Source organism: Phallusia mammillata, chromosome 7 (assembly GCF_965637545.1).
Source record: "Phallusia mammillata chromosome 7, kaPhaMamm4.hap1.1, whole genome shotgun sequence".
Classification (NCBI taxonomy): Eukaryota; Metazoa; Chordata; class Ascidiacea; order Phlebobranchia; family Ascidiidae; genus Phallusia; species Phallusia mammillata.
The window spans coordinates 3,147,236-3,161,680 of NC_137258.1; the positions used below are offsets into that span (position 1 = coordinate 3,147,236).

General features: G+C 37.1%; 1 protein-coding gene across 1 annotated transcript in view; it reads left to right on the forward strand.

Moving 5' to 3' along the window:
* Positions 1–14,445, forward strand: part of LOC145237834 (bridge-like lipid transfer protein family member 1) — a 49,822-nt gene that overhangs the window by 16,909 nt on the left and 18,468 nt on the right. Inside the window, exons 24-49 of the mRNA XM_080100825.1 lie at positions 246–381; positions 819–1,044; positions 1,321–1,479; positions 1,769–1,834; positions 2,116–2,230; positions 2,795–3,040; positions 3,433–3,663; positions 4,095–4,225; positions 4,621–4,720; positions 5,184–5,222; positions 5,612–5,708; positions 6,057–6,184; positions 6,590–6,661; positions 7,180–7,293; positions 7,704–7,820; positions 8,303–8,435; positions 8,738–8,844; positions 9,088–9,211; positions 9,584–9,650; positions 9,955–10,076; positions 10,411–10,593; positions 10,898–11,112; positions 11,646–11,795; positions 12,342–12,501; positions 12,762–12,870; positions 13,902–14,026. Of these exons, the coding sequence (XP_079956951.1) occupies positions 246–381; positions 819–1,044; positions 1,321–1,479; positions 1,769–1,834; positions 2,116–2,230; positions 2,795–3,040; positions 3,433–3,663; positions 4,095–4,225; positions 4,621–4,720; positions 5,184–5,222; positions 5,612–5,708; positions 6,057–6,184; positions 6,590–6,661; positions 7,180–7,293; positions 7,704–7,820; positions 8,303–8,435; positions 8,738–8,844; positions 9,088–9,211; positions 9,584–9,650; positions 9,955–10,076; positions 10,411–10,593; positions 10,898–11,112; positions 11,646–11,795; positions 12,342–12,501; positions 12,762–12,870; positions 13,902–14,026 (3,472 nt within the window). The remainder of the gene's footprint in view (positions 1–245; positions 382–818; positions 1,045–1,320; positions 1,480–1,768; positions 1,835–2,115; positions 2,231–2,794; positions 3,041–3,432; positions 3,664–4,094; positions 4,226–4,620; positions 4,721–5,183; positions 5,223–5,611; positions 5,709–6,056; positions 6,185–6,589; positions 6,662–7,179; positions 7,294–7,703; positions 7,821–8,302; positions 8,436–8,737; positions 8,845–9,087; positions 9,212–9,583; positions 9,651–9,954; positions 10,077–10,410; positions 10,594–10,897; positions 11,113–11,645; positions 11,796–12,341; positions 12,502–12,761; positions 12,871–13,901; positions 14,027–14,445) is intronic.

The window sequence follows — 14,445 nt, forward strand, 5'->3', positions numbered from 1 at the left end:
TGCAGACCCATGTGTTTATGCTTAGTCGGCATTAGCCTATTGTAATGTATAAAATAAAATATAAATTGGTTATTGTGTTACGAAATGACACATGTTGAAAATTGTTTGACAAGTCTTAAAAATGTGATCTGAAAAGCATGTCAAGAAGCCATTCTTTTTCTGAGAGTTAGTGCTGAAATATTATTTTTGTGTTCCACCATTATTTTCCCAAACATTTTCCATTAACATTTTATTGTATCGCACAGGTTTGATCAAGTTGACATTCACTTTGAATTGAACAGCAAACACAATAAACTTTTGTCGAAAATTCTCACGAAACAGCGAAAAATTTCTTCGTCTTCGAGCAAGAGCAACGAATCCAAAGCTAAAACCAGCGGTCGGGTATGTAACATTGGAAGTGTTTCTTTGCGTACATGCGTGAGAAATTGAAGCTGTGTGGCTTGGCCGAAAACGTTGTTGAACGCACGTAGTCTTGTGACGTGGGTTCGAACCCCACTGCAAGCCAGATGATTTCAACCGAAGTCGTTCTTATTTGTTGGTAATTAAGTTACAAATTTATCTAAACACATTACTAGCCATTCTATCAGTGTCTTGCTGATTCAAAACGTTGATATCGCTCAGTGGGTAGACTTCTGTTGAAGGTTCGAATCCCACCGCAGTCGACATTTTGCTGCCTACAATCCTGAAATTGCCGATTCTATGTTTTTGCTTGTAGAAATCCCTACAATTTTATATCTTATGCAAAACAAACGAATTCAATTAAATGTCGAATATTTTTTTACAAAACGGAAACTGACGTGTTAAATACTTTCTTCAAGGTTTCTGAAACCAATGACGACAGCAGTGACGTCACAGTGTTTGACTTCATTGGTCACGTGTCAGTCGACTCTGTCGCTCTTCAACTCCGCGTGCTGAGCGAGGACGGGAAACTACCCGAGAGAACGAGTATGATTTCTATTCCGGACCGCTGCTGCCGCGCTTCGTTCCAATTCGACGATGACGTCATCTTGCCTGACGTCAAGACCTCAATGGACGAATATGAAGGTCAATTATAGTTGTTTTTTAGCTGTTTTAGGATAAATTGTTTTTTTGAAAAAGATTTCGCATTTAAATTTTGTTTTTTTATTGTTTTTTTTTCTGTGTGTAACTTTAATTTGGTTTTCAGCTTTTTATTGTTGTTTTAACAAATTATTTTTTGTTTAAACAGTTTCAATTTTATTATTTTGTTTTTTGATTTTCCGATTTTGTTGTTGTTTAGCTCATTGGATTAATTTTAGTATTTCTCAATCCTAGTCTTTATATCCCATTTTTTTATTTTAGCTTTCGAAACACCCCGAAAGAAGCGACAGCCGCCCCTTAAACCCTGGGGTTGGGTAACAATCGAGGCTGGGTGCAGAACTGTGGTAGCGAATATCGTTAAACAAGTTGGCAGTGAAAAGAGGGAAACCACCGAACCACTGATGATTAAAAACAAATTAGGTATTCATATCCCAACCGTCAAAATATGTATTATGATAAGATAGGACTTTAAAATACTGCTCAGGCCGGTTCGGGCAAAATATATGTGTTTCGAATTTATCAAAAAGAAACATATGCAGCTAAAGTATTAGTCTGAAATTATTTGCTCTGAAATATTTTTTTTTTATTTCCTTTAAATAATTTTTTTTCAGCTCTCAATGTATGCTTGTGTGGACTGAAAGGTCTCATGTTGAACTGAAAATTCGGTTGTTGCTTTTCAAATAAACCATCAAATGATTTGTTTTTCAAGCCCCTCCACGAAGCAATGCTAATGATAGTTTCCATGTACACTTTGAAGACTCGACACTTTTAACAGGTTCGTCTTTTGTAATGAGGTCTATTTAAAATTATATTTACTTGCAAAACTTTCTGCGTATCCCATCACAAGTGCTCTGTGCCCTTTGGGTTGAGAAACGCTGTTTTACCCAAAAGATTAGTTCAAACTTTCAATAAGTAAGGCCCAGGTTTATCTGTTTAAAATTTAGCACATTTGGCTTCGTCTTTTTAACTCTAAAAAAAGACTGACCTTGAAAAGATTGTAAAAAATACAGCAACAGTTGCAAATTTTTTTCGGCTCTGACGTGTCTTGTTTTTTAGCGGATGAGAGCAAAGTGGCCGCCGAAGATCACGTGACAAACGGTGTGCTCAACGTCGACCTCGTGTGGCTGAACGTCGTCACTCCGCTATCGTCATCACAAGCGTTAAAAAGAAGGTATGCTACAATGTATAAGCTATTGCTGCCAGGCATAATCAAGTTTATAGAGCTCTTCTGGTAAATGTAATTTTTTTCCGACGTTTTGCCGTCCAATACAGGTATATAACACTGAATGCGACTAGTATGTTACCAGGATTTTTATGGCATTCAGGGTCGTTTTATTTGGTTATTAATACACTCAAGATTTTTAAATCATAAGATACTCATAAGATATAAATATAACTTTTTACCTCTCTTTACCAATAAGTTACCCTACTGGTCCTAAAATCGTATTTGAAAACGGCTATATATATATATATATAGTAAATAGTAAAAAGCAAAGGTGTTTATTTTTTGAAAGGTTGGTGCAATGCAAAGTATTTCTTAGGCAAATTATATTATGGCACATCTAAGACGCCAGCACTAATAGACAAAAGAGACTATGTGTGTCCAGGAAAACTAAAATTAAGATTTGCCACTACTTTCCTGGACTAAATATTTGTTTTCATGAATTTATATTTTATTACTTCCAATCCAAACTGACACCTTTTCCAAGTAGCCTTTAACGTACATTTCTTACAGCCGCGCCTGCAGAACGTGGAACTTACTAACATCAATTGCACCAAGTGTTTCGGCCTGGCTGGACCCCTTGGATCGCCTTGTAGGTTCCCTGGACAGATTTGAGGAGCAACTTCAAACACGGAAATATGCTGTGGTGAATGCCAGCCTCGTGACGGCGCTAGAGAAGTCAATTAATGAGCCTGAGTCGGGTCGGAAAATGTGGGATGCGAAAAAACACAAGTTTGGAGCTCTGACGGAACTTTCAAAGTATGAAATAATTTTAAACCTTCTGCTAGTATTATAGGAATTTTGATAACTCCCCATTTTAGTGTTTTTAAAGCTCAAATCCATCGCGGATTCGAATAAGTTCGTAAAGGTTTTAGTTAGTCAATAACCAAGTCAGAAGTCACAAAAAAATATTAACTGTTTTTTTTATTAATTTACATTTTCATTAAAACCGCGATTGGTTATGTTAAGAAGCCAAAAAAGTTAACATTTATTCTTTATCATCAACTTAGGATATCATATTTTAGAAGTTCTTTCAAAAATTTAAGCAACAGCTCAACTTAGACTGTATGATACGTTTGTAAAAATGTAAAGTTCACATAAGCGTGAAAACAGATTTGCCACCGAAAAAAAAAACAAATCAAACTTTTTAGGTCAATTAAAAACGATGCCAGCTTTAAGCTCTGTGATGCCCTCCAGCGGTTCTTGCGTGATCCGGATGAGCTGACGTCACTTGAAGCGTCTCTCGAAGAACCGCCAGCCTTGGCAACGCTGGAAAAAGGTTTTCAGATTGCCATGGCGCAGTGGCATGAGATGGTGGGAAATTTCCCGCTCCAACCAACAGGGAAATCCCGGAAAAAAACCAACAGTACATCGGAACACAGGTTCAATTTTTTCGTTAGCCGGTTCTATCACGAAAGTTATATTTTTTAGCCGGTTCTGTTACAAAATGTCCTTTGACAGTTACCAGTAGTGCTAACCGGTTCGCTGGCCTCATAAAAAAAATTCGGAGTTTTTCCATTAAATGGATCCAGTTCATGGGGTTTATTTTAACATGTATAGAACAAACGTAATTTTACATTTTTCGTACTTTATAGTTTATCTGGGGTCAATGAACTTGGAAATTTGAAATCCACTTTTAAAATTTTAATACGTGAACAAAAACAATATTTTGTTTGTCCGCTTCTTATTGTTAAATATTTGTCATAATTAAATGCGAAAATATTTGGAAGACTAACAAAAAATTGGGAATTTGTAAGAAAATTTGTCGTTTTTAAACAGGTTTTTTTGCGGGTACATTTTAATTTTATTACAGAAACACAAGTGGCGGTAGTAGAACTGGTATCAAGTTTGATGGAAGTCTAGAACTTTCAATGTTGGTTGAACCGACTGCGAGTCAACAAATGCGACTCAACGATTCCGGGAAACAACCTTTGCTCACACCAGGTCAGATTTTGGTTGAAAAACTTAATGATCGTTTAAAGTTTATAACCCTTAAATGAATTTTTGATATGTTAGCATTATCCTTTTGAAGGTTGTAAGGTGTTAGTTATATTTTTTTTGGGATAAAACAAAGTTCTACATTTTACCTTCACCAATACAGTAAACCTCGATTAAGCCACACCAAAAAAATGTCCGATTTAGGCGGACGTCCGGATTAACCGATGTCGATTCGTTCAAGCCTTACCACATTACAAATCATTTGTACCTAGTGCTTTGTTCGAACTAGACCAAAATCCGGATTAACCAAATCCGATTTAATCGATGTTAACTGTAGTAAAAACAATAACATATTCTAATCTTTGGCCGAAGACAATAAAAAACATTTTGCGTTTGTGCAGAAGTCAACAGACGGGCGCAAACTCGGGAAAGTCCCCAAACTCGGCAAACACCTACAGCGGCACAGGAGTTGGTGTACAAACAGCAGCAAAGCATGTACAGGTGGGTTTGAAGCAACAATATCAACGCTTTGTCGAATAGTACTTGAATTACTATTGAAGGACCGATCTTTCAAACTGGAGTGTTGCAAGAGACTTTATGAAAAACACTTTGTAATCTTTGTAAAAATCACGAGTCAAGTAAATCATTCAGCGAGTGCGAGTCGAGTTCTTAAACATTTAAGTTTGAATTTCACTCCTTTCAAAATGTTTATTTCTCTAAATGAGATCTAAATCAAATTAAAATCATTTCAGTAACCGACTTGAGTCTGGTCTAGTATTTTTAGGATATGACTCGATTGAAGCCCACTTCATTAAAATCATGTTTTAAGTTTAGTCAATTGAAGTCGAGTTTTTCACTGAATTTTTTCAATCGAATTATGTGCAGTCCCTATAAACCTTGTCTTGATTGACTAAATTGCTGCAAACTAATCGCATTTGTTGCTGAATTTATCATTTCTTTGCAGTTGGATGCAAAACTCTGACGTGGAGGCGCAACGAGGAAGGTTAGTTCTATTAAACATTTGGATTTTTGTGTAGAGAAGCTTATATTGGTCAAGCTGTATTGCGATTAAGTGAAATTTGCAAATAACAAGAATACCTCTTATAGTTTACGATTGTCTGTGTACAGTTTCGTATTCAGTTTGTAGTGATAATGAATTAGTAAGATAGATTTTAAGAAAAAGGTGGAAAACGAAACGCAAGTTTGCGATATCATAATAACACAGATTTTTATATCACACAGTTGACTTATTTTGTTATTTTGTGCTGAGAAAAACTGTGTTTTGTGCACAAACTTCTATTTGTCGTAACCATAGTATTCACAAAGTTAAAAATAGGATTAAAACTAAACACCTGTGGCAACTTGTTTCATTCAAGATGTATAATTTTCTAGCTTTGGTGAACAGCGAGACCCCGAGGCTGCCACCAACTCGACTCTATTCAACTTTAAAGCAATTGACCTAAAACCAGAAAGCATTCCCTCCTCTCAGGTAGGGATTTTTATTTACTTGCTCCCCACGTTTAAATTTTTCGATTCGCTATCTAGATTATCCGTACAAAGCAATGAGTTGGTTCGATTAGTAAACTATTCTAGAATTGTTCTAGAGTAGTTAAATCGAATCCAGAATATCATTTTCTGTTTTTACTTTAAAAGTGTTTCTCTTTTCCTACATTTTAATGTGACTGGCGCATTTTTTTCGAATTTAATTATCCGGTTTAGGTTGACTGTTTGGAATTGTTTAGGATTAAAATTATCCGAATCTATTGTTCTAAATTGCCCTAAAGTAATGTTTTTACATTTAACTTGTACGATTTGAAATTTGTCATTTGTTTTGCAGGAAAAGTTTGAACACTTCATGAAACACATCGGATTTAAGCGGGAAATTAATACCGACGACTCATCCAACTTTATACGATCTCTATGTTCTGGCAGTTTGATGCTGAAAGTGAACTTAAAGTCACTGAGGTATGACGATTGATATACAGGGCTGGATGACTCAGCAATATATAAAGCTGTGTCACGGCCAAGAAGCCTAGTCTTCCTATGAATGTATGGAAATGTTTTGCAATATATTTATTTTTGCATTGATTCAAACACCGGTTATATTTTTCCTTTGACATTAAGCAAGCAGTTTGGGTTGTCAGCTGTTCTGTACATGAATTTATCGCACTTGTAAGGCGGCAAAAACTCCCATGTCTTTTACATTGTGTTTTCGAATGCATAAAATTATTTAGTGAAATGTTTACCGAGTATTGGTTTTGTTTCCATTTTGTTGTTATCTGAGTTTTTTGCTAAAGTGTTCGTCCCCACTAACCCAAAATCAAAATATGCGCACTTCTGGGGACTTTCCATCCATATCTTATTTCGCAGAATCGACAAACAGAATCCAGACAAGCTCTACACACGGGAAGCATCGTTTCAGAAATCAAGGCGCGATAGAATGTAAGTCGTTTAAGTCCACCAAATAGCATTTTTTGTTTCAAATCGAAATTAGGTCGAATCTAGCCGCATTTAAAAAGATATGTAACAATGGTTCTGTGAAATTGTTGCTCGATGAGAGATGGCTTTATTTGCTTGATTTTTATTCTTACTGGTTCTGTTTTGTGACTTAAAAAGCAACATATCTGTGCACTATTTAGGGATTTACAAGCAATTGTACATTGTAATTTTGTACACATAAATTGTCGGTTTCAGGTATTTTTCCAGTTATGTGCCTAATTTACCTGTTTCGAAAGAAATAGAGCACAAGCTGCCATTGGGAATCCGCTAAACCAAATTGCTTGAAAATAAAATTGAAAAATTAGCAAAAAGTTTTCCTCAATGCTAGCAGCGCGTTCAGTCATGGTCCACTATGTTTTTTTTAACCAAGCGAAATAAACTCGCTTAAGCTAAGCATTTTGTGACAGTTGGGCGAAAATTAACTTGTAATGTCCACTAAGTAAACTGGTTTGACCTTTTAGGAGCAAGCGAAGGTCAGTTGCAAAGTCGGACCCTCCTATTCTCCTGTTCCAAGGCTTCATGTTCAACGCTTCGATTATTGATACAATCATCACAGAACATGAAGATACAGATAAGTGAGTGTATCAGTGTTGTAAGCAGACCTGAAATTAGGGTCTAAACTAGCCCGAACCCAAAAGCACAATACAAAACCCGACCCCATAAAAAAGCCTGAATTAGATTCTTAAGGATGAATGACTTAAGGTTTTACATAAACTTGAATTAATAAGCATAAGGTATATTATGGTCTTCATCCACCAAGCAACGAGCTGGGTGATTCTATAATAAAGTTTAAAGCATACAGTAGTGAAGCCTGAACTAGATCGAAAGTTATATTTGCCAAGGGAAATTACTATACATAAACTAAAGCCCGGACCTGGCCAGAAAAGACCGGTACGACTAACAACTCTTCAATGGATTAAAGTTTTATGCAATACATTACAATGTATACCGTACAAGGTGTTGGAATAAATTTGTGTTTTTACAGCTCGGCTTCTGCAGCAAACGGCACATCAAAAAGAAAAGCAGGCAACACAAATAACAACAACACGCATAATGATAGTTTTCTGTCCCCACCACCTTGGGAAGACGGTCAGAAACAAAGGTACCTGAAAAGATCAAACTTCTTTCGGTTAACTTTATAGAGCTCTGTTGGCAATTGTATTTTTGCAGCGGCGTTGCGCCGTCCTATACAGGGCGCCTTCATCAGGGTATCTACACTGAATGCGCGTAGTACAGTGCACGATAAACACAAACAAAATAATTAAAGCAAGAGCGTCATAACGCAACAAAAACGCGGTGCGATAACGAATGATTGGGCCTCTAATCTTTAAGCAGGTGCCCGCAGCACGCTGGAAGCATCACGTCTGTTTTGATGTTCATTGTGTTGCCCCGTTGGTGAATATTCCATGACTCAAGAAATAGTCTTTTCCTGTAGCCAGGCTCTCGGGCCACAACAGACGCCGCATTGAAATCAATACGGTGTCATGGCGATACCGCGTGATTTATTTGCCTAAACTAGTTTGTCGTATTGGATGTTTATTTCACCAAGATTTTTGTCATTTTTACGTTTACTGCTGCGCACAGGTCGACGTTAAAGCTTCACATTGACTCTTCACTTAAGCAAGCCACACAAAAAGTTGACATTGATCTTGTGAGACTCATACATCAGTTCATCCAATGTTCGGATGCCATTCAACAAGCCAAGACCGATATACAGGTCAGGACCGTGTTTTCTTTTCTTTTGTCGTTTTCTGCTAGGCTAACTAGGTTATAATCAATCATCTTTGGGTAATAAGGGCTTGGAATAGGAAGGGGTTATTATGGGCCAACACGGTAACTTTCCCATTTTTTGGCCTAAATTGACAGTTTTGTGCCGAAATGGTTTATTAGTTGTTACGTTGTAGCCTTAACTTTGTTAAAAACTCATTATAATTTGGTTTGGTTTTTTTTTCTGGGCTTTGTGTACAATAGAACTTTGAAAGTCTTTATGATATTTAAAAAAATAAATCTTGCATTTAGGTGAACAAATACACAGCAGGCTCGACTTCACCTGATCCCATGTCAGTGCACAAACGAACTCCATCAAACTTCACCAATATGAGTGGGTTTAGCGCTCCACTGGAAAGGTGAATTTGCAGTTAATTGACTTCCGAAGAATTATTGTACGAACATAAAAAAAAAACAGTTTTAATGAATTTTATTGGCACATGCCACAATCGTCCAGAATTCTCTATTAAAAGTGTTGCATGGACGCCTCAGAGCTAATCCCAATAATGTCATGCCTATTTTAGCTTTTTAGATACTGAATATTTTTCCACATGCTTTGTTTTGCGTTGTTATCAAGCTGTAACCTACTTATACACATTCAGGCCTACATTGCACAGACGTCAGTTCTCACAGACATCAGGAATATTGCGTTTCCACTCAATCACATCGGATAGCAGTTCAATCTCATCATCAACTGACAGTGACGCCCTTGCAAGAGCCTGGCAGGTCGGTTATTAAAGAAAATTCGCTGTTTTACACGAAAATATGCGAACTTTGCATATTGGAGCATGATACCTAATTTGTAATTTTACTTTAGTTTGGAACCAAGGAGAACTCGGTGTTAACGATGCTTGGTTGAGCTTGGTTGTGATGTCATACATACGTGACTTAACATTCAGTTAGTCCCCGTGTGGTTTCCAAACTAGGTTTACTGTTCGGATTTGGGTGCGCTGTCCCGAAAAACGAGCACTGAAATAATAAAGCTTTGACTAAATCTTTCAGTTGTGTTTGCCTGTGATAGCACGAAACAGGTTGTTGTTAAACATATGTGGCAACACAAGAAAAAAAAACTAACACATTGTGCTTGGTATTTTGTAGATTTTATATCGACTGATCGATTTGCATAACAAAACCGGTTTCTCCGTTCTACGTTCAACTATAAGAGGTTAGTGTGAAAAAATATGGTTTGAATAAACTCAACTTGCTATATTTGCCGACAAAGCGAATTGTATCTTGCAAAAATACAATTTAATTATTTGAATATTAATTTGAACTTACACTATAACCCGAGGATTGAGATGAAATCTTTATTTAAGAAGTATTGAAACTCTACACATCTATTTTTTTGGTGGTTTATGCAAAACTAGTATATTCAACCTCAATTACAAATATTTTAACCGCTATGAATATTTACTGTTGTTTAAAAAATTATTATCACATTGGTTGACTGTTCTATTTTTAAAACACAGAAGAGTATGAATTGGATGGAGATCGACCACGTGGTTTAAGTAATGCTGCTCGCCAAGCCTTGTTGCTTTATCAGGATCCATTTTTATCAATGGTGGCATCAGGAACCTTTCAAATCAGAAAGGTAAGTAAGACCACTTAGGTTATTACAGGTCACTTTTTAGGAAGTTGGGACAAGGTTACTTTCGGTCAAATTGAGAAATCATTAGTATAAGACTGTTTAAAGTCGTGGCAGATTGAGGAAAAAAGGAATAAATGTAAGGTCATTTAAAGGTTAACGACCTAAAAAACATATTGAAAGGTAGCGCTTAAGTTTTAGAAAGTAAGTTTTTGAATTTGTAATAGTTTAACTGTACATAAAGTTGTGTGTTTAAACTGTTTAATTAACGTATCTGTAAATAAATTTGCTTGGTGTAAAGTGGTTCTAAACACAAAACCTATGGGTTGGATTTAAACAGGTCAATTTGTCTGCGGAATTTGGCGATTTAAAGTTATCAGTGTTGCTAAGCGACCTACAAGTGTCGGTTTCCCACACACAAACTGCTGTGAATCCTTACAAAAAAGAAGCCAAGTCAATTCTACAAGCCGAGCTGGCCAAAATACACGGAGATATAACTGAACACCTGCCTGGAATAAAAAAGGTAAAGCAAAAAATATGCCAATATGTTTGCAAGAGTTACCATTATCGTCACAGTACGAATAACCTACGATATGTGCCATACCAAACCGTTCGGATCAGGCTCCATTCGTTGGTTCAAATCCCACCGCAGGCTGGATATTCACCTCTATATTTGATTGTAAATGGATGCCGGGGGATTGGCCTTGTTACACTGTAATGCTTCTTAAAGGCATGGAAAACTTTGAATTAATTGTTAGAGCGAACAGCAAACCTAACATTGATTTTCTTTGTTTTATTCCAAATATATATATATATTTTTTTCTTAGACTGTCATAACTTGCGATGTGGCCGCGAGTAACCTCGACGCGTCGACCAATCACAAGCGTGACAGTTGTGACGGCAACACTGCCTCGCTTCGCATTGGTCAGATTCTCATCGACCTTCCGCAGCATCCCGCGTCACTGCATGACGTCGTGTCACGTGGTACACAGAACTTCTCAAGCCATTTCCTGGAGTTTTCCAGAACTCCGACATACAAACTGTAAATAATCTAGAATTCAGTGATTTTTTATCTCTGGGTAGTTTTTGTTCAGGACACCGCTCATAACTGATGGTTGGCCAAAACTGGTTAAACATCTTATGCTGTAAACCTCGGTTAATCCGGACCCGTTCGGGCTAAAAAATTGTCCGGATTCGGCGAAGATCCGAATTAACCGATGTCGATTAGTTAAAGCTTTACCACATTACAAATCTATTGTACAACGAGTTTTGTCTGAATTAGACGAAGTTTACGGATTATCCGAATCTGGTTTAACCGAGGCTTACTGTTATCGTAAGCAATTAGGTCCGATCTATTGTTGCGTTATACGTGTGTTAGGTTTATATGAGCTATGTGCACGAAAAGGTTTGCCCACTATCTAATCAGGTAGAATAGCTACATTTAACCCTTCTTCTGGCACAACATTTCCCATTTTTGCAAACTTTCCTTTAAATTGTGTTTAAAAGTGTAACACACCCTCTTGTACTAATTTATAGTTTTTTATTCGCTATTTAATATTGTCCATTTTTTTGTAGCTCGTTCGACGTGGTTGATGGGTTACCCACAGAAACCCCCTCGGCCAGCACCATGCCCCCATTGACCCCCATGACCCCTATGGCAATCGCCACCATCATCGATCTATCTCAGGATTCATCAGAAGTTAAAAATGCCCCAGTCGTTCTCGTGTAAGTCACAGTTTCTATCGGCGGATGTTATGCATGTGGTTCTCTATTCTATTTGATTTAAATAATGTAATGACAATTGTGGCGGTTATTATGGCACTATAGAGAAATCTAAACTATCTGGAACGTTCTTTGTAAATCTAAACTCCTAAATTTCCAACTTTTGTGTGAGATAAGTTAATGCTTTCGTGATACATTTCATTCTATTCGAAAAGTAACAAAGGTGCGTATGTAATAGGGATGGGTCAAAACTGCTAATGTTCTGTTTGGTGACTCGGGTTCTGGCTCGGCTTGGCCCATCCCTAAATTATGTACTGCCAACGATTGCTCAAAGTGTTAAGACATTCTGTCTAACGTTTTTACATTTTGCAAAGTATTCAAATTATTTTTTGACCGGAAAAGTTTCTAAACTAAACAGGTATCGGTTGTTAAGCAGAAGATTAAAAAAGTACCTGAATTAACACAATATTCTACTTTATGTAAATTATACTATTACGGGAAAGATATAAATGTGTAACTACAAACCCTAATTATTACCATGTTGAATAGTGCTGAAGCGACACTGGAGGGCGTATGTGCGACAGTTAATCTGCTTTCGTCACTGCGGGTTACTTACGTCACTGAGGCCATTGAGGGAAGTGGTAGAACGGGTCCAGATGCCAACTTCTCCGTTACCTTGTCCAACCACGAATTGTTGTTCGTATCCGAGGTGAATATGTTACTGTAGTTTAAACCAGTGTTTACCGACAATTTTAGTTTGCGAAACACTGACTAGCTAAATTGTGGTTTGCGGATCATCTTGTAGGCTCACACCGCAAAAAATGTTTGAACAAATTAATTTGAAAATTTAAAGTGTTTGTTAAAACTGCTTTATGTAACCAATCAAATATCTAGCGTTTTTATGCAAACTCGCATTTTAAACTCTTGCCTTTTTGATAAAAATACAAACTCACCTACCGTACGCTTCAGGTGACTGACGATTCCAACTTGGATCCGGTTTCAACTAAAATCCAACTTCCGGCTGTCAAGTCGAGCGGGGAACTGATGAGCCATAAGAAGTCGCAAACCAACATTGCAGGTGGGAGTTTCACGATGTTACTAGAGCAAAAAATACAGTCAGGCTTATTATAAAACTTTGACACGCGACTGAAGACAATTTTTACCACAGTCGGAAAATGTTTCTTGTTTTCGCTGCGATTCTGTACAATGTGGAAGTATCAAATATTAATAGTATATGGACAGTTTTTTGCACACCTAATTCTAATACTGATCTCAAATGTAGCCTTGCTGCTCCTTTTGAAACGTTGCATTACGTCGAACATTTTGCTGTCTAAGGTGCTCAAAAGAGAGCCACAGTGGCTGTGGCTGGTTTTCGTGTTCTGAACGTCTTAGCTTTCAATCTCGTATAAAACACCCTGCTCTCTATGCAACATCTTTCCTGCTTTTCCGTTTACACGCGTGTTGATAAAGCTGGGATAAATACCCCGTGACACCGCTTTAATCATGGGCTTTTGACGTTAACTGAAACTCTTGTGTTGGTTGTTCTGCCAATAACTTTTTAATCTATCTTAGTGTAGTACATCTTCTCTCGGCGTTTTGTACATTAAGCTAAATCAGTGGTTCCCAAACTTTTTCATATTTTTTTCAAAACGGTCCCTTTGCCATTATTTTGAGGGCTCGCGGTCCTTGAGCCTAAATATGTATTTCATAAAAACGAAAGTTGATTTCAAGATTTTAGCTAGTTATGCAAAATTGCGCATAAAAGTCATCCAAACACAGCTTGTGACATTACAGACAAGACAAATGCACTACAATTGTGCGCGAACAATTACATTTTTGTTAGTTGTCATTCAATAAAGGCTATTGTTAAGCAATGAAGACAGTTGATTCTCAATTCTACTTTGATTTAAACTTATTTAGTGGCACAAACTGACGCCAAATAAGATTATAGAATTACTTCAACCGCTTCGCGGTCCCCCCAAAATGGCCTCACGGACCCCTTAAGGACCGCGGATCCCAGTTTGGGAACCGCTGAGCTAAATGATGCGCAATTAAAAAAATTACAAATGATTTAGAAGCCCCAGCAGTAAAAATTATTTTCTCTCACAGCTGAAGACGAGTTACGTGAGGGCGATTATCTTCGGATCAAAGTACAAGTTGGAAGTTTTGATCATTCGCTCACCACTGATCTATTCAACCAGCTGGTTTTCTTCCACGAAGTCTTCATGCAGGAGGTTAAATCTGATTTTCTTTTCAAACATAAACCTACACCCTTGATCTTCAAAAAATATGGTGTCAACAATAACGGACAGGCTTCATAACATTTGTCCAATATTTTGTAGTTTTCGCGGCATTAAAAATCAATTTTCATGATATCAATCTAAATATTTGTACCAGAGGTCGGCAACCTTTTAGACAACGTGCGCCAATTTTCTTGTAATTTCCATGTGTTAATGACCTCGTGTGCCAACGTTTTCTAAATAATAGTGGTTCGTGCCAGCAAATATCAATAAAATAAGAAAAAGCAGAGTGTTTGTGCATGTAAGGCTGTATTTTAAGACAATGGTATAATACAAACTATAAACAAGCAGTGTAACAGGTTAAATTGTTACTTCAATATAAACACGCAAATCGGATGGCGTGCCATGAAAAA